This window comes from Cibotium barometz, chromosome 28 (assembly GCF_041138505.1).
Source record: "Cibotium barometz isolate CiBa-2024 chromosome 28, ASM4113850v1, whole genome shotgun sequence".
NCBI lineage: Eukaryota > Viridiplantae > Streptophyta > Polypodiopsida > Cyatheales > Cibotiaceae > Cibotium > Cibotium barometz.
In genome coordinates, this window is record NC_141073.1 from 29133667 (window position 1) to 29153445 (window position 19779).

The 19779-nt window shown below is 45.4% G+C and overlaps 1 protein-coding gene across 21 annotated transcripts in view; it reads left to right on the forward strand.

The window, feature by feature from the left end:
* The window catches only part of LOC147622718 (BTB/POZ domain-containing protein FBL11-like), a 188453-nt gene that overhangs the window by 23818 nt on the left and 144856 nt on the right, over nt 1-19779 (forward strand). For 19 of the 21 annotated variants that reach the window (XR_015269489.1, XR_015269491.1, XR_015269487.1 and 16 more), the window contains exons 3-7: nt 5365-5485; nt 5598-5709; nt 6109-6158; nt 6372-6460; nt 19247-19439. Coding sequence is in view for 14 of the 21 variants with exons in the window: in XM_086822333.1 (XP_086678459.1) it covers nt 5365-5485; nt 5598-5709; nt 6109-6158; nt 6372-6460; nt 19247-19439 (565 nt within the window). In the remaining 7 variants the exon portion in view is untranslated. The remainder of the gene's footprint in view (nt 1-5364; nt 5486-5597; nt 5710-6108; nt 6159-6371; nt 6461-19246; nt 19440-19779) is intronic. The other 2 variants (XM_086822341.1, XM_086822343.1) reach the window with 2 other exon arrangements.

Consider the following 19779-nt stretch of genomic DNA (forward strand, 5'->3'; position numbering starts at 1 on the left):
TGCAAGCTCTTGGTGGCAGTGTTGAAGACTTACTTATTCTCACGTTGTGCAAGAGGATCCTTGAGAGGTCTAAGAGGCGCAAACAACCTCAACCTCCCCCTTCTACATTGGAAGCCTTAATACGTGCTGAGAAAGCTGAAGATTCAGAAGATTTTGGTACATGTGTGACAGATACAATGTCCACAACCCCTTTTCTTGCCGTGACCCAGGCAGAAGCAATAGCCTTGTCACCGCCCATGCAAAACGGAGTCTTTGCCTCTGACCGGATACTTGACGCTATGGTGAATGATGATTCTTCTTCAAAAATGAAGACTCCAGTTCTTACCTTCAGTGGTGCAAAGGATAAATCAGACGTAGCCTCTTGCAGCATGAAATGAATCTTTGGACATAACTTGTCCCGAGAACAACTTTCTAAGCAAAGAAAACCATATGGAAGATATTTCTTCTCAACCTATGACAACACTCGAAGACTTTTGTGTTCTAGAAAAATCAGTGGAATCCCTTTCAGACATCCAACAGGTGGTTGTCGCCTTTGAGCAAGAAAGCGTGGTGACACAATCAGATAATTTACCAATAGTTTCACTTGAAGTAGATAAAGATTCAATCTTTTCTTGGACAAAGCTTGAAGTTACCAATGATGTTAACAAAAGTTCTACTCAAGTTACAGATATGATTCTCATGCTTTTGGTAAAGATGAGACAAGTTGCAGATGCAGTTAATATTCAGTTTGGTATATGCAAGATTGTTATGGTCAACAATAATGCCATGACATGGGATCTAGCAGCTAGAGCTTTGGATGCAGAAGCAATACAATCATTTCCCTTCTTCCAGAGTCACAACAACTACCCCTGGGTTTTATTTTAAATGGGAGGGAATGTCACGATTGTGACTTAGTTCATTATACACAGTCTCCTCATGGTTACAGATACTGAAGAGACATGATTACAGAGGACCCCTACACTCGGATGGTCACGACTATTCGCTCTAGAGACATGCCTCTTCATCAAGAGCCACACTCCTTCGATGACTGGTCACACCCCTTCGCTCTAGGGTTGCAACTCTTCATCCAATGGTTGCAGCTATTCGTCCAAAGGATGTGTCTCTTCGCCTAGAGTCATGACTATTGGTCATGGGATGTGTCTTTTCATTCGTGTCTCTTGGACTCCTATATAAGGAGCCTGTTGTATCACAGTTTCAATCAATCAATCAAACATCTGTGTTCAAGTCTACTTTCAGTTTCAGTCTTAAATACACAGATAGTGGATGAAATACTAAGTAATAATAGTAATCCTCACATTATCAGAGGAGCTTGCTAGCACTATTGGTGTTAAGCAATGATGTCCATTATCTTTGACCCTGTTTGGATAATATATTGATGAGCTAGCAGATTTTGTGGACAGAGGGGGGGGGGTAGTGGATCATCTTTGGCAGATCTATATATAGCTTTGATGCTTTACGCAAATGATGTAGTACTTGTCTTGGATACAGAGCAGGGGTTACAGCGGCACATGGATGCCTTGGGAGAGTTTTGTAATCAGAGGGGCCTAACGGTCAATCTTGGTAAAACCAAGGTTATGATTTTCAATACCACGGAGCAGGGGCGAGAGACCACCCATATCATGTACCAGGACAGACGTGTGGATGTAGTGACTTCATATGTATATTTGGGTGTCACCTTTACTAGCTTGGCGGGGAGGTTCTTCACAAGACAGGCAGTTCAGGACAAGGTAGCCAGCTGCCAGAGGGTATGCAGCTTCAGCTTTACTTGAGAGGCAATCCACCAGGCGCATTTTCAAGAACCTCGTACAAAGGGATGGCTTTTTGATACCATGGTCACACCAGCCTTGATGTATGCATCCCCCATATGGGCTCCATGACTATCAACGAGCGGGTGGCGAGGATTAGAGTGCCCATAGATACTTATGTTCTCACGGATGATTCATAGTAAAACCTCGACGCCACATGAGATAGTTTTGGCAGAGTTTGCGTCTTCGCCCATGCTAGTGGAGGCACTCTTTCAAACAGTGACATTTATTTAGCGGGTTAGGCACATGCCCCCAGATAGATTACCGAGACATGCCCTAGAGTCAGCGAGTAGCAGCATCAGGGCGACAGTCATGGTATGGAGAGGTTTTACAGTGGTTTTCACTACATGGGATGAGTATGGATAGGCTCCCTCCGTTTCAGTATGATGAGGACTATCCGACCATGAGACTCTCCTCTGTGTGGAGAGGAACCGATTGATACGTCAAGATTTGATACAACTATTTTACACACGTCATACATGGATTGATCCTCCACAGCCTCTTCTTTTGAAGAGGCAGCACTACCTCAATCATTTCTTACAGCTCACAGAGGATGGGTTTGTGTAGAGACCGGGTTACATGGATGTATATGTGTCTCATGCCATGCACACTACTATTGGGCAGCTTCGGGTATCTTCACACACTCTAGAGATAGAGGTAGGGAGAGCTACAGGAGCCCTGAGGGAGACAGGTATCTGCAGATTGTGCGACATAGATGTGGAGACAGAGGAGCATTATGTTTGCCATTTCCTAGTATACTATGAGATTCGGGGGAGATACCACTCTCTCTTCAGGGAGGGATTTGGTCACTCAGCAGAGTTATGCAGTTTCATGATCAGAGATGCTTGGGGGGATTTTTGATGGAGTTACGATGTCATAGAGAGCGGCTATTACAGTAGCTCCCACAGCAGAGGGATACATCTCAGACATGGATCACTACCTTCTTCCAGCCACTTAGTGGTGGGACATCCTCCACAGCTCCTTCGGTCCAGACCCGAGTCACTTGGAGACGCACTATATCTACATCTACTACTAGAGGAGTGACATCAGCCTGAGCGAGAGCTACGATCCAGGAGACGCCCCCACCCACCTGGCCCTCGCCCCCCAGATCTCCACCAGACACAGATTGATGAGATCTTGAGGAGACATAGCAGAGAGGACAGACCCCAGATTGATCTAGCACAGATTGGAAGATATCTTACCCCTAACCCGATTTATGACATCCTACACCCAGTTATTGGCACCGGTTGAAGCTAGATGCTTTATTGGATGTATTTACCCCCCTTCCCTCCCATCCACCCCACAGTACTTAGCCAGAGCCCTGTATGAGATTTATCTCCACATTATAGAGTACTTTGTACTTTTTTTTCTCTTTTGTATCCATTTGATGTCCATTGAGACATGATGATGATGTACACAGGTTTTGTCTCATAGGCCGTTTTTTGGCCTTCAGAAGACGTTAATAAAATCTTTCTTTTCTTTCTCTCTATCTCTATAACTCTTGGACACGTGGTTGAGTCTGTCACTGCACGCCCCGCTGGGCTTACAACCTCCTTGCAGAGGTGGATTTGGTCCACTCAGCAGAGTTATGCAGTTTCATGATCAGAGATGCTTGGGGGGATTTTTGATGGAGTTACGACGTCATAGAGAGCGGCTATTAGAGTAGCTCCCACAGCAGAGGGATACATCTCAGACATGGATCACTACCTTCTTCCAGCCACTTAGTGGTGGGACATCCTCCACAGCTCCTTCGGTCCAGACCCGAGTCACTTGGAGACGCACTATATCTACATCTACTACCAGAGGAGTGACATCAGCCCGAGCGAGAGAGCTACGATCCAGGAGACGCCCCCACCCACCTGGCCCTCGCCCCCCAGATCTCCACCAGACACAGATTGATGAGATCTTGAGGAGACATAGCAGAGGACATACCCCAGTTTGATCTAGCACAGATTGGGAGATATCTTACCCCTAACCCGATTTATGACATCCTACACCCAGTTATTGGCACCGGTTGAAGCTAGATGCTTTATTGGATGTATTTACCCCCCTTCCCTCCCATCCACCCCACAGTACTTAGCCAGAGCCCTGTATGAGATTATCTCCACATTATAGAGTACTTTGTACTTTTTTTTCTCTTTTGTATCCATTTGATGTCCATTGAGACATGATGATGATGTACACAGGTTTTGTCTCATAGGCCGTTTTTTGGCCTTCAGAAGACGTTAATAAAATCTTTCTTTTCTTTCTCTCTCTATCTCTATAACTCTTGGACACGTGGTTGAGTATGTCACTGCACGCCCCGCTGGGCTTACAGCCTCCTTGCAGAGGAGGCAATTTTTTTGATGCAAATTTTTGTTTCCCTAATTTTTGTATTTCATCCTTGGACCCTACCCCGGACTAATGATAGCAGTGTGCTTGTTGGGTCGGCTTCCATCTTCACCCGTGTGCATTGATCTCCAAGGAGTACAGTTCTACCTCTTTCTTTCACCTCACCTAACGTCTAGGGAGGAGTGGGCAGCCCCCGGGTACCTACTTGTAGCCTTTTCGTTGTAGATTCAAGAGCAAGATTCCATGGTTTCTACACTGACTGTCATCTCTTCATCTATTCGTGAACTTATTAAGGAATCCATGCTAGATTTGACCAACTACCTTGATTGGTCTTTGTAGATGAAGACTTTACTCTGGTATCACCGGCTATGGGTTATTGTTACCGGGGCTGACGCCTAGCCAGCTGTGACGTCTCTGTAGGCTGAGATTGATGCCTAGCTTGATAAGGATGCTCGAGCACATGCGTTCATCATCTTCAACACACTAAGTACAAGTGGACTAGGCGGTGACTTGCGAGCTGGTTGACTCTTGAACTGGACAGCAATGTGCACATGCCACACAGTAGTCGGGCAGCCATGGTTGAGACCAGCAGGTGTATGCGCAGGTGACTATATGTGCAGAGGTGGCTGTAGAACCTGGCTCTGATACCAACTCTTGAAAAGCAGTGCTAGGGTTTGCACAGCAGTGAATAGGCTATGGAGGCTCAAATGTGAATGCCATGGCTACTGTGTAGGAGTTGGCAGGAAGAGTTACAGAAGAGAGAGATTACACAATGCTAGATTAATTGCACGACTCAAATGATGATTTCATTAGTTGATTTTTCAATGAAGTACATTTTATAAGTACAAAGATTCTCTTCTTGACATCATGTAATCACACACACAAATATCTAGATATTGTTGTCGCCCCTCTAAGAGGTGGTTCACACACACATACACAATAGTGGATACACATTGGACAAGATGGACATACAAACATGTTTCTTGTCTGAAGTTGGAGGATGGGGTTACTTGGCGGTACAGGCCCATGCTGTGGGTCACACAGAAGCTGGGGGGAATAGCCATGCAGACAACATTCAGAAGCCAATGCCAAACGTGCAGCTTTTTGATGTCATTGCTATATTTTTGTCTGGAATCCACTAGTTATTGTGTGTCTTGTACAATCTTATTTAGCTATTGCGTCTATAGCCTATGGTCCAACTCTGCTTCATGTTGGTTTTGTGCACCAGGGAGTCTTCAGAGAATTGTGTTCGTGTAAACTGGGATACAGCAGCATTTTGCTCCTTGCTACAGTGCATGTGTTCAGGAAAATTGCACATCTCTGCATCCAATATGGAGCATTTGCTTGAGGTGATCTCATAGACTGATAATCGTCCTTTTAGTTTCAACACATTTACATGTCCTAAACTTCTCCCCAGTCATGCGGCATGCCAATGCTACACACACATTTCTTTTGGGACAGGGCATATTATTTTTTGGAATTGAGTCAGCCATGTCTGCTCTCATAGAGGCAATCAAAAGAGGAAATGTACTGAAGTGGGTTCCGAAGTTCTGGAGCCTTGCCAAAGGAATGGGTAAGTTAGATAATTGAGCATGATAAATATTATACCTACATGGGCTATGCTATAAATCTTTGGTTTTTTTAAGTTCCAAGTGGGCATGTTAGCCTTTAATACTTCCCATCCTTTGTGCTTCCATACATGGAATTTTAACTACAAAAACCTGTTGATGCATTTATGTCTTTAAGACAATTGCCAGGCATCAAAATAGAATTGCCAAGGCTGTGTATGCTGTTTATGACATGTATAAACTAACTCAACAAGAAAAGTCACTGAAAACATAGTATAGCGTTTGCATACTGTGCTGATTGAAGGATGACAAATGCACTGGAGGCCTTAGTTAGATATGTTGTCTCAGTACAGGGATGCAATCTTTATCATAATTTTTAATCCATGAATGATTTGTCTATGCAGGACAACAGTCAGTGGCTGATGCCTGTGTAGAAACTATTGCAATCAACTTTGTAGGCTATACGTCCCATTCTCCAAACAGTTTCTTTTTTTTTTTTTGAGGGGGATGTGTGTGTGAAGTTTCAGGGTTTGAACTCACACCCCTATTGGGCTATGTGGTATGATAGCCATTGGGCAAGGCTTTCTGAAAGTTTTACGTTTCAGTATGTATGTGCTCCTTGTTATAAAGCAGCTTTTGCATGACAAGCAAGTTTGAATTTGTTCAGGAGGACGTGATGAACCAGAGCAACTTTCAGGATTTGCCGTCCGTCCTCCTTGCTGCCTGTGTTGATCATAAACAGCTTACTGTTACAAGGTGGGGAATTTCTTGACTCCCAAGAATGCTACTTTTGATTCTGAGTGTTCCTTTTCTCTGGATTTGTTGAATCTTGTAAGGCGTGGGATCGGAAAAGGTTATCCCCATGTTTGTTTAGTTATCCACCATGGGCTCTATGTGTGTAGCCCACCACTTTATTGGAAAAAGTTAACCCGTTGTATATTTTGATTTCCACTGACTCTTTCGGATCCACGCGTTCTCAAAAGTATAAGATACATCCCTAGTCTAAGGCACCACAAATTGTTGCCTGAAGATAAAAGTAGTGAACATATTATTGTTCTGACATTCTCGTTGTCCATTGTGGAGGGCCCGACCCATTTACGAAGTATGCCAATTCAGTCACTCGTCAGCCCACCTACCCACCTCCCAGAACCGCTGCAACTGCTTCAGCAGGTAATACTCCCCAGAGATCCAGGCATCGACGGAAGAGAGCGAGAAGGGACTTCTCTTGTTGCTTCTCAGGCGAAGGTCATGCGTGATTCAGAAGGGGTTCTTTCAAAAGGTTGGGTGGCTGCCTTCTCCATACGTTGCAAAGTGTCACTTCTTTCATCTCCCCTCCTCCTCCTTAGTGTTAACAGCTCTAGCAAGGATAACAAGCAGGGAGGCGTCCTTCCGTTCCTTCTTTAGTTGCCCAACCGCGTACACCTTGCTGCGATGCAACGCCGGATAACACTCCTTTTTCTTTCTATGCTTCAGCTGATAGAGCCACCACATGACTACGCCGCTTTCTCTGCCCTTTGTTGTGCCACCCCTCAACTGGGTGCTCATATCCCTTCATGTCGACCTGCTCTCAAGCGAATCACACGAGGTCTTGTTGACGGGTGTGTACACTCCCTAGCATTTTGGCATTAGCTTGGGTGTGAACACCCCCTAGCATTAGTAGCATTAGCTTAGGCTAATGAGTTGTGGAATTTGGGTATTAAAAGATGTCATATCAAGAAGTGGTTACAAGAGAGCTACTGGGGAGTTATGATCTTATGGAGGTTATGGGAGCCCAATAGTCACATGGGTAGCCCAAGAGTCACATGATCTGATGGCTATATAAAGCCCCTCTTGTATGCAAATTGTACATGATTCTTGGACACACAATATGTGATATACATGATTCTTGGATACACAAGATGATTGATATGGAATACACTGATGTTTTGCTTGTATCTTTATGTTGTTCTTTTATCTTGTTCTTGATTCATGTCTCCTACTCCATGCTCATGTGTACATGTGTACTCCATGGCTATGTGTGTAGGAACATGGGATTTTTCCCATGTGAGCAAGGCTATGTTAACGTCTAGTGGACTTGCTCTCTCAGTCCACACGTGTATACACATCTTGAACATAGTCTTCTCAATCTAGATTTGTATTGGTTACTAGTATCTTACGATACGTCTAGAGTGCTGTAGCATGTGCCTCGTGTTGTACCACCATCGATCTCCTTCGACTTGCCAGCTGTATTACCACCGCCCGACGCGGCTCCGGCTCCGGCTCGTAGGCTCCTCACGTCAATGTACTAGACGGAGTGGATACAAAAAAATCTATATCATCATTGTCTTCTCAAGAGTAAGCATTTGCGATTTCGACCCTTAATGTACGAGTAGAGGTAGTTGTCGTATATTTTTATTGGATATGTACATGTTTTCAAGTGTAATTTTTACTTGTACTGCATATGTTTTCTCGTGTGTAATTTTCTCAATTCTTGTCACGAAAGCATACATACTTTTCAAGAATTTATACTATTAAAGACTATATTTTAACTGCTCACTTCGTGTAAATGTTTATATCATGTAGATTGTAAAAGTGTCCCAAAGTATGCATAAATCTTAACATGCTTAGCTTAATATGCATTGATGACTTATGAAGAAGAGGTAGAACTTTTATGCAATGTTTAACAGTCAGTTATCTGCAATGGTAAAAAAATCTAAGTGTTAAAAAACCTAAATTTAAATATATATATATATATATATATATATATATATAGAGAGAGAGAGAGAGAGAGAGAGAGAGAGAGAGAGAGAGAGAGATGAAATGAAATGATATATTAACATCTCTAAGAGGCCATAGTGGCCTATGAGACCAAAACCGAGAGTACATCTGAAGTTGGTGTCTCATCAAAGAGACTAAAAAGTTGGTGTCTCATCAAAGAGAACAAGATTAAAAAGTACAATAAACTGATTGTCCTACAGTTATAAGAACAAAACTGCAAGACTCCGAGTAGAAAATACTGGAAAATACTGGAAAATGTATATCAGGTAGATCCATGTATGTTGATCAATTGAATTGTTGCCCTCTCCTTAGATCAAGTATCTCCGCCATGCGGCTGTCTAGAATGGAGAGGTCGTAGAAGCGAGGTAGGCGCCTCCGACGTCGAGCAATAATGGCTCTGATCTGGCGATGGTGAGGATGCCGTGGTCAGGATCGTGGTGGGCGTGGCCGACGATCACGACATAAGATAACAGCTCTATCAGTGGTGACTCCGTGGGAGCGTGGTCGGTGCCTTGATGGCCCAATGGAGGAGGTATCAAAAGGTGTGTGGGCTGGGTTGTTGGTGTTGGTGCCAAAGAAATCTGTCAAGGTCCTCTGTCTAGGTACATCATGGCTCGGCCTCCTGTCTGCCAAGAGGGTCTCTCTGTGTCTCCTGAGCTCAAGTAGAAACAATCCGAGGATCTCAAGATGCTAATAACTGATGCAAATCTGGATTGAGAAGGCGATGTTCAAGGTGTGTATACACATATGTGTGGACTTAGAGAGTAAGTTGACTAGACCTTGTGTGATTTACTTGAGAGCAGGTCGACATGACGTCGTTCAAGCCGGTGAAAGAGATATTAGCACCCTGTTGAGGGGTGGCACAACAAAAGGCGGAGGAAGCGGCCCAGTCATGTGGTGGCTATCTCAGTCAAAGCGTAGAAAGCAAACGGAGTGCTGTTCGGCACTGCAACGCAGCAAGGTGTACGCGGTTGGGCGACTGAAGAAGGGACGGAAGGGCGCCTCCCTCCTTGTTATCCTTGCTAGCGTCCTTAACACTAAGGAGGAGGAGGAGAGATGATAGAAGCGACACTCTGCAACATTTGGAGAAGGCAGCCACTCAACGTTTTGAAAGAACCCCTTTTGAATCGCGTGTGACCTTCACCTTAGGTGCTGCAGGAGAAGCGCCTTCTCGCTCTCTTTCGTCGATGCCTGGATCTCTGTGGAGTATTACCGGCCAAAGCAGTTGCAGTGGCGTTGGGAGGTGGGTAGGTGGACTAACGAGTGAATGAATTGGCATAACTTGTAAATGGGTGAGGCCCTCCACAATGGACAATGAGAATGTCACGACAATAATATGTACACTACTTTGATCCTTAGGCCAAATTGTTGCCATTTTTCAGGTGCATCAAAATTTACGCCATGATATTTGAAGGTGGCACTTCTACTGGCAGGCCTTGATATAACACAATTGGGATAGGCCTTCACAAAGTCCTGACCAGCATGATTTTTGATCTTTTGCAAACTGACCATCAGCCCACAATGTGCACTAAAGTGTTTCCAAATAGTTTCTTGGCATTCTCTATAGAGTGTTTCTGAGGACATTAACTAGCTTCCTGCTGAGTGTACCATAGCTTCGAAGCTGAGTACATATTTCAAACCATGTGCATGCCCTTGCTTTATAATTGAGCATCTGCAAGATTCTAATTCCTATGCATTGCACTTGAATCTTTTGTGTATTTTTGGAGTGGCAAAAGCATTAATTAATGTGGAACTCTGAGGTCTACTATCCTGCTCCACAGATTGTCCCACTGGACCATTTTCAAGGCCGCCTTGAAACCTACAGAATTTCTTTCATTAGCACATAGAGGGATAACAAATAATGAATGGTGTTGTGGGCCTGTTGAAACCCTGCATGCCTTAGGGATTGCATGTTGTTCTTATCCGCCTATGTACTCTATGACAGTCCCAAGGCTTGGCCATTGTGATACACACTATCCACTTTTCTTGAGAGAAAGAAATAAAGTTTTATTAGTAATTACCATCTAGAAAAGGCCAAAATTACCTATGAGACCAAAAGGATTACATCATGTCCATGGAATACATCATCATGGGTACTAAAATGAAAGACAATGACAGCTAAAATGCTAAAGCTGAGACACTAGGTTTGATCCATGTACGAAGCGTATATCATCCTAAGATATCCGGCATGGGGTGCCGCAACATGGCACTAAGAGTGGTGAAGCTGAGCCGGCATGAGGAAGTCCTATGATCTTGATCCGGGAAGTCCATGATCCGGGGAGTCCTAAGTGGGCAGGCCTACTCCATCCTACGTGCCAAGCACCCCCAATCCAGAGCACCAAGGATCTCCACCACACAGAGACAGATCCATGAGATTCTCAAATGACGACACGTCCTCACCATAGCCACATGTACCATCAGGGTATCATTGTACTATTCATGGTCTTATAGACCCTTCGGGTCTTTTGTAGATACTTACCTTCAGTTCCTTCTGTTCTTTTTCAGACAGTGTATCAGATGTCACATGGTTGTAACTTTGGTCTCATAGGTCACTTTGGCCTTTTGAAGACGTTAATATAACATTGGCTAGATTATATGCATCTATTCTTGAGCAGGAGTTGAGTAGATGGGCAGAGAGAGAGGGCATACGTGCATCAGGGCAGGCAGGGTTCAGGAGAGGTTTCTCCACTCTTGACCATATCTTGACACTCAGAGCTATTATTGAGGAGGGCAGATTATATGGCAGGAGGATTTATTGTTGCTTTATGGATTTCCGCAAAGCTTTTGACATAGTACCGAGAGCTAGACTGATGCGCAGACTACAGGAGATGGGAGTGCCCACAGAGCTGATTTGGGGAATCATGGCTTTATACAGGACAGTTGTGGGGCAGGTACGTACTACTCAGGGTATATCTGAGATGGTTCACTCCACTATTGGGGTGAAACAGGGCTGCCCCCTTTCTCCCACCTTATTTGGGATGTATGTGGATGAGGTTTCGGACTATGTAGAGCTGGAGGGTGAGAGAGGAGCACAGCTAGCAGGGACATGGATTCCGTTGTTATCGTATGCTGATGATATTGTGCTGATCTCAGATTCTCCAGAGGGGATGCAGCGTCATTTGGATGCATTGCACACGTTTGCACAGGACAATGGATTGTCTGTTAACCTTGGTAAAACCAAGGTGATGGTGTTTAACACCATAGCACAATGGGTTAGGAGGTCAGTACCCACCTTTACATATGGTCAGGAGAGAGTGGAGTATACAGATGCATATACTTACCTTGGTATGGTTTTTAGTGGCCCACTATTTTCCTGGAGGAGAGCAGCGGAGACCAGATTGACCAGAGCTTATGCAGCATTGGGGAGACTAGAGAGGATGTGTTCGCAGGTTCAGTTTCAGGAACCTTGAACAAAGCTCTGGCTCTTTGACACTTTGGTCACTTCAGCCATGCTGTATGGAGTGGAGATATTGGGACCCTCAGTGGATCACCACAGTCGAGCTAGTAGCACTGATGGATGGAGATGTATGGAGAGGCCCTTGGTTTCTATGATTTTCCGGATGATTAGGACCAAGGCCTCCGTACCACATGATATTATCTGTGCAGAGATGGCTGCCCCCCCATTGGTAGTAGAGGCACTCACTTGATCAGTCTCCTTTATACATAGCACTTGGGCTCTCCCTAGAGACAGATATGCTCGCTTAGCCGTGGAGTCTTCACGACAGTTGGCATCACAGGGAGACGGATCATGTTGGTATGCACAGATGACAGCTTGGTTCCAACTGCATGGCTTTCGTATGGACAGGCTACCTCCATTTCAGTACTCCCTGGATGCACCCTCCCTCTCTCTCACACGGGCAGAGATTACCAGACTTATTAGGCAGGACTTGACTCAGCTGGACACTAGGAGGACATGGATACAGCTGACACATGAGCTTGGTACGAAGATGGCTTTCTATAGAGATCATCTTCTCCAGCTCACGGAGGATGGGTTTGTGATTAGACCCAGCTACATGGATACTCATCTTTCTCATGGGGTATGGTGTGCTATTGGTCAGATGCACACATCCTCACACCAGCTAGAGATTGAGACTGGCAGATTCAGAGGAGTACCAGCTGAGGCCAGGATCTGTCAGCTGTGCCAGATGGAGCCAGAGACAGAGTTACATTACATATGTCACTGTCCAGTATATTATGAGATACGAGGCCGTTTTCACTGCCTGTTCAGAGAGGGTTTTGGACCACTTTCTAGAGTCATGAGATACCAGGATCAGAGATGCCTCGGATTATACTTGCTGGAGCTGCGTAGAGATAGATAGAGAGGGTCTCTTGAGAGGGAGGGGATCAGAGAGGAAGAGCACCTACAGAGGCAGATTATAGACTTCTTTCGACCAGAGATTGAGCAGTCAGGCCAGCAGGCATTGCAGCTAGCCCCAGAGTAAAGCCGCACCAGAGGTACACTGGTTGATTGGGCTATAGAGCTGGGGCGGTCCAGGCGCCCCAAGATGAGAGGCCCATCCCAACACTGACGGAGACTACAACAGAGGATCAGGACCATACTAGCACGGCATGGGAGACATCCAGTCAGAGTACTCACCATGGAGGACATTGAGGATATCCGCCATCGACCGATGAGAGACATCTTTGGATAGTGATGGATATGATGCTTACCTTTGTTGCTGGAGTTTTCCTTCCCAAATGTTATCCATTAGGAGCTCCTAGTACCTTACATTTCCTTATAGTTGTTGTTTTAGTTACCATCTCAGCAGTAAAGAAAGCACATGTCTTTGAGATACGAGGCCGTTTTCACTGCCTGTTCAGAGAGGGTTTAGGACCACTTTCCAGAGTCATGAGATACCAGGATCAGAGATGCCTCGGATTATACTTGCTGGAGCTGCGTAGACATAGAGAGGGTCTCTTGAGAGGGAGGGGATCAGAGAGGGAGAGACACCTACAAAGGTAGATTACAGACTTCTTTCGACCAAAGATTGAGTTGTCAGGCCAGCAGGCATTGCAGCTAGCCCCAGAGTATAGCCGCACCAGAGGTACACTGATTGATCGGGCTATAGAGCTGGGGCGGTCCAGGCGCCCCAAGATGAGAGGCCCATCTCGACACCGGCGGAGACTACAACAAAGGATCAGGACCATACTAGCACGGCATGGGAGACGTCTAGTCAGAGTACTCACCATGGAGAACATTGAGGATATCCGCCATCGACCGATGAGAGACATCTTTGGATAGTGATGTATATGATGCTTACCTTTGTTGCTGGAGTTTTCCTTCCCAGATGTTATCCATTAGGAGCTCCTAGTACCTTACTTTTCCCCATAGTTGTTGTTACAGTTTCAATTAGTTGTTTAGTTGTTTTAGCTTTTCTTACACAGACATTATATCAGATCCACCAATTGTTGTAACCTTTTTGGTCTCATAGGTCATTTTGGCCTTTTGAGGACGTTAATATATCATTTCATTTCATTTCATCTCTCTCGCTCTCTCTCTCTCTCTCTCTCTCTCTCTCTCTCTCTCTCTCTCTTTTCTTTTCCAGACAGTGTATCAGATGTCACATGGTTGTAACTTTGGTCTCATAGGTCACTTTGGCCTTTTGAAGACGTTAATATAAAATTTCATTTCATTTCTCTCTCTCTCTCTCTCTCTCTCTCTCTCTCTCTCTCTCTCTCTCACTTTGGCCTTTTGAAGATGTTAATGATGCACCAGGACAGCCCCCCACCCCCCCTCCACTGGGAGCTAGACCGGCTAGCACCACCTTTTTTACTATGTGGATGGTGCTAGATGCGATAGACAGGTTACAGAATGGAAAGGCACAGGATCATGATGGGCTATGGTAGTCTGCGACCAGTGTCTACTCCTCCCCTCAAGTTATCTTAGCACACCAGACGGGATGAGGCCGCACTGTTTTTGTGGTTCAGTAAGCAGGCTCATTTCATTCCCGTGCGTAAGAAGTTCAAAGTTGATCACATGGTGAAGTTGTTCATGGCGAACGTCTTCAAGTATCATGGCATGCCTTCGTCTATCATTAGTGAGCGTGATCCACGGATGATGAGTTTATTTTGGAGAGGGTTGTTTGACAACATGGGTACAACTCTCAAGTTTTCATCATCGTTTCATCCACAGACAGATGGGCAGTCGGAAGAGGCTAATTCCATAGTGTTAGATCTTCTCAAGTGCTATGTGTCAGAGCACAAGCAAGAATGGGAAAAGTATCTTTCTTTGGTGGAGTTCGCTTATAACAACACCATCCATACCTCGACGGGTAAGGCGCCTTTTGAGATTGTGGAAGGAGGGAAGAAGGTACCACCCATCATTTTGCATACAAAGGATAAAATCTTTCAGGTTGACCCGTATGTGGAGAACATGGATGAAGCTTATAGGAGAGTTAAGTTGGCACTCCAAAAAACTCAACAAAAGCAAAAGAAGGCAGCAGATCATCGCAGGCGTGCATTAGAGTTTGCATTGGGTGATTGGGTTCTTTTGCGATTTGAGAAAGCTAGGCTCAAAAAGATGAAGGGTAAAGAGCGCTTATTCCCTAAGCTGAGCATGCGCTACTATGGATCTTTCAGGTATTGGAAAAGATCGGTGAGGTGGCCTATGGTTTGAAGCTACCAGATCACTGGAGGATTCACAATGCATTTCATGTGAGGCTACTTAGACCTTTCCGTGGGGATGTGTGTGAGGATGTATCAAATGAGGCTCAGTCGGAAGTGGAGGAACTTGATGAGGTTCTTATTCCTGAGCAAATACTTGCACATACGGAAAGAAAGGTACGAGGTAAAGTTTTCGTCGCTATCCTGTGAAGTTCAAGAACTATTCACCGATGGATGCGAAGTGCATGGAGGATGGTGACTTAGCAGATTCACCACAGGTTTTGCAGCTTTATCTTGATGCCTTTGAGTTGGAGCCGACTCTTGCTACGGCTCATTTAGGTTCAGCAGAGCATAGGTTTGGAGCATTGCCTGATGCTCAAGAGGGGGGTAGCACCTCGGCTCCCTTGATACAGACAGGCTCAGATGTCATCTAGAGGTCGGTTGGTGCAGCTTTTGTCTCACCCGAAGGTACTGACACAACTGACAGTACATTTGCTTATGGGACTTATATGATATATTGTGGCTATGTATAGTTCACAGTGGTATACAACTTGGACTATTACTATACCATTGGCTTGCAGTGAATGTTGTTACATATACATGGCTCAGAGAGATTGCCATATTGTACTTTTCACTTTTACTTGAATCACATGGCTGATATCAGTGTGGTTCCGCTTTGGATGTCTTGCTGTATCACCATAATGCAATCAAGACGCTTGCCATTTTTCAAGAGGGGCTATGTCATGGCCCTGTGAATTTGTGCAGTGTAGGTGTGAGCATGGTGGAAAGTGTGCAGGACACAAGTGTGTAGGACAATGGTTATATGTTCACACTTGGGGACACTTATTAAAGGTTCTTTTATCACCCCATGTGGAGGGGGATAAATGCTTTGAGGGGACAAAGGTTTTAAAAACCTTTTAACTAAAAGAATACCTCTTTTTAAAAGTGAATCGTGGCTTGTTAGGGGAGCCCACAATATTTTTGGAGGGGGGGCTTCTTTTGGCTGAAGTCGGCTGCACGTGGGAGCTCTCTCTCTTTGGCTAAAGTCGGCTGCTGCAGGAAGTGCAGGTCTACACTGCACATCGCTTTCTCTCTCTAGGCAATTGGCGGGGACTGGTCGGGCAGCAACAGAAGAGTCGGGCAGTTTGCAGGTGGTGGCAAGAGCTGGACTGCAGAGAAGCATGGACTGGAGAGAACTCCTCTTTGCTTTTTGGCTATTGCCAGGCATCGTCTCGTTATTTATAATGGGATGCTACAGTGGCCGGGATCAGGAGGGCTGACATGCTTCCCACATGGGGGTCATACACGGACCGGAGGCACGGTGGTAGACTACATTATGGGGTCTTTGGAGGCATCACAGCTTGTCACCTCATTCTCCATCCCACCTCGTCCTATTGGGGCACATCAGACATACTTGGCATTTTCACTAGCCGGATCACCAGTATCACCAGCCCCCCACATACCGACGCCACACACTACCATCTACTTCACACATGACATGGCAGACATATACACTGGCAGAGTAGAGGATGGGCTCCTACTCATGGATCCCCTGGCACCTATGGATACCATTACAGCCCAGCTGGCATCACTCCTACACACGGCTGCATTACAGAGCTTCCCCCTTCGTGTCCACTCAGGAGAGCCTGCGAGATCTAGGACTATGCCCGAGAACAGATGGTATGATGACGAGTGCAGAGCCCTATACTCACGGCTCCGCATACAGAGAGCCTTGGGAGCCATCACAGAGCAGGAGTCGAGGAGAGAGATGAGGAGACTCGCCGCAAAAGGCGGGCCTTCGCAGAGATACAGGAGCTAGAGATCTTCCATTTCTTCATGAGTAGAGATAGCCCTGTCTCATGGCGGCACTTCAGAGAGTCCCGGACACTGACACCCATTGCAGACCCACAGACATGGCACACATATGCAGAGGGCCTATATCACGCCCCACAGCAGCCACCTATACCTCAGCCCCGCAGGAGTCTCGACCTACCACAGCTAGCTTCTTTACCCACTCGATGGTAAAGAAAGCTATCTGCCGCCTATAGCATGGACGGGCCGCCGACCATATGGGCCTACAGGGTGAGCATCTCATATATGCAGTAGATTCTTTGGCTCCATTTCTTGCACACCTGTTTAACAGGGCACTATCAGAGGGTTTGCTTGCGGAGTGGACGATGCACACCATTGTGCCGATCCACAAAAACAGGGGATATGCTCGATCCGAGCAACTACAGGACGGTTATGGTTGGCCACGTGTTGGCCAAACTCTATGGTGGAGTGTTGGAGCAAGAGCTTAGCTTATATGCTGAGCGAGCAGGTTTACGCTCATCGGGGCAGGCAGGCTTCAGGAGAGCTTTCTCTACCACTGACCATGTATTCACTTTGAGATGTAGATTGATCAGGCCAGAGTGAGGAAGAGAAAGCTCTATTGCTGCTTTGTGGATTTCCGCAAGGCATTTGACACAGTACCACGAGAGAGGCTCTTTCAGCACCTGCAGTCTCTTGGCATACCAGCATATATGATATGCACACAGAGGGGTCTTACTGTGAACCTTGGGAAAACCAAGGTTATGGTCTTTTATACATTGAGACAGGGCAGGAGTCAGCTGACATTTACTCTCGCAGGACGCCAGGTGGAGGTGGTGTTATCATACATGTACCTAGGGGTTACCTTCTCTTGAGCTGCCACGCGCTTCACCATGGGTTCAGCAGCCAGAGCTAGATTGACACGGGGATATGCAGCATTGGCTATGCTAGAGAGACAATGCCACCAGGTGCATTTTCAGGAGTCCCGGACGAAGGGGTGGCTATTTGACACATTAGTCACACCGGCATTGATGTATGGAGCAGTAGTATGGGCGCCAGGCCTTGCTATCCATTGGTGGACACAGATAGAGAGACCACAGGCCCTCATGATGGCATGCATGATACGCAGCAAACTGTCAGTACCTCATGACATTATCTGAGCAGAGTTTGCTGCGCCTCCTATGATGGTAGGGGCCATATTCGAGACTATATGCTTGCTAGACAGATTCAGAGAGATGCCATAGGACAGATTGTCATACAGAGCTTTTGAGGTATCTAGATAGCTGGCTGAGGTAGGAGACAGAGGATCATGGTATGCACAGGTCACACATTGGTTCTCAGAGCATGGCCTAGACTTGGATCATCTACCACCATTCCAGTATGACAGGGATGCACCACATATCTGTGTCTCTCATAGTGAGAGGAACAGAGTATTGAGACAGGACCTATGGCAGCTCTATACATGAGAGACATGGGTATCGCCTACACAGCCTCTTCCACTGAAGATGCTATACTACAGAGATCACTTCATGAGTATCACTGATGATGGATTTATAGAGAGGCCTAGATACATGCAGGGCTTTTTACCACATGGCTCCCGAGTAGCTATTGGTCAGCTTAGGGTCTCATCACATCGATTGGAGATCGAGACTGGCAGAGCAGCATGGATCCCCCGAGAGGAGAGGGTATGCAGATTGATCAATCTTGCAAGTCTCTTCTTCCTCAAATATGCCAACAAGCCTACCAAACACATCATCCTCAAGAATCTCCTCTTGATTGCATCCATTGTATTCATCAAGAAGACGGCCTTTCCAAAATGATTTGAGAGAATTTGAACTTTCTCCTTGAAGTCAACCATGAGAATGGTCTTTTACCCAAATGCACCACATCATAAAGAAGAGAAACAGCTTGACCCACATCAACTAGTGTACTTACCTTGGTTTTTCCTTGATCACATCATTTGCACTATCACCACATCATTGGAATGCTCACTTTGAGCAACATGCCTATGTATGTCCTTGACAATGCTGTACTTGTGTGAAATCGTCTTCTTCGCCCTTTTCCTTTCCTTCTTCAACACATATGCTAGTGCATGCTTATAACATTGGAACTCATATACATGCCTTAGCACTCTCTTTTGCAATTTGTGTCTCAAGGCATCAACACCGTACTTAAGCTTTTGAAGTGCATGAATGGAATCCATGTTATCAAACCATACCCTCATAGTTGTCCATAGGAGCTCGTATCGTAAGAGCCACCCAGCTCTGATAAAGGTGTAGTCTGCTCTTTAGTATTGTGTGGTTTTTAACTTATAGTTTTAACTTACCCATAGTTTTAACAATTGTATAAACCTTTGAAATGACTACTTTGCAGTGAAAAGTCTTTATGTGAGGCTGTCTTGAACTGGTTCCTCTGTCAGCAAAACTTGCGCAAAAGTACTATGGACGAGGTTTCATTTTCTGAAGTACATTCATCTGGGTTGGTTACTGCAGCGTTTGAAGGTCATCATGGACACAAGAAACATTTCTCTGGTTTAGACTCGACAATTTTGGGCATTTTCCAAAAGGTTGCTACCCTCAAAGAAGATTTGTGTGTGTGCACACGCTTGCGTGTGTGTTTTTTGGATTTTTAGCACTAAATTTAGCATGTTCTATTTAAGTTATTTTGCTGCAGTGTAACTCAGGGTGTCAGTTTTCTTTGTGCCTTTGTTTGTGAGTGAATCAATGTGATACATGTGCTCTGTTCACAAGAGCTACATGCTGTATATGTGTGCGTATGTGTATGCGTGTGTGTACACACATATCTTTATGTATATATATATATGTGTGTGTGTGTACACACACTCACACATAGACAACCCTCCCTTCTCTCTCCCTCCTATACACATATTCTTGATAGTGAAGGAT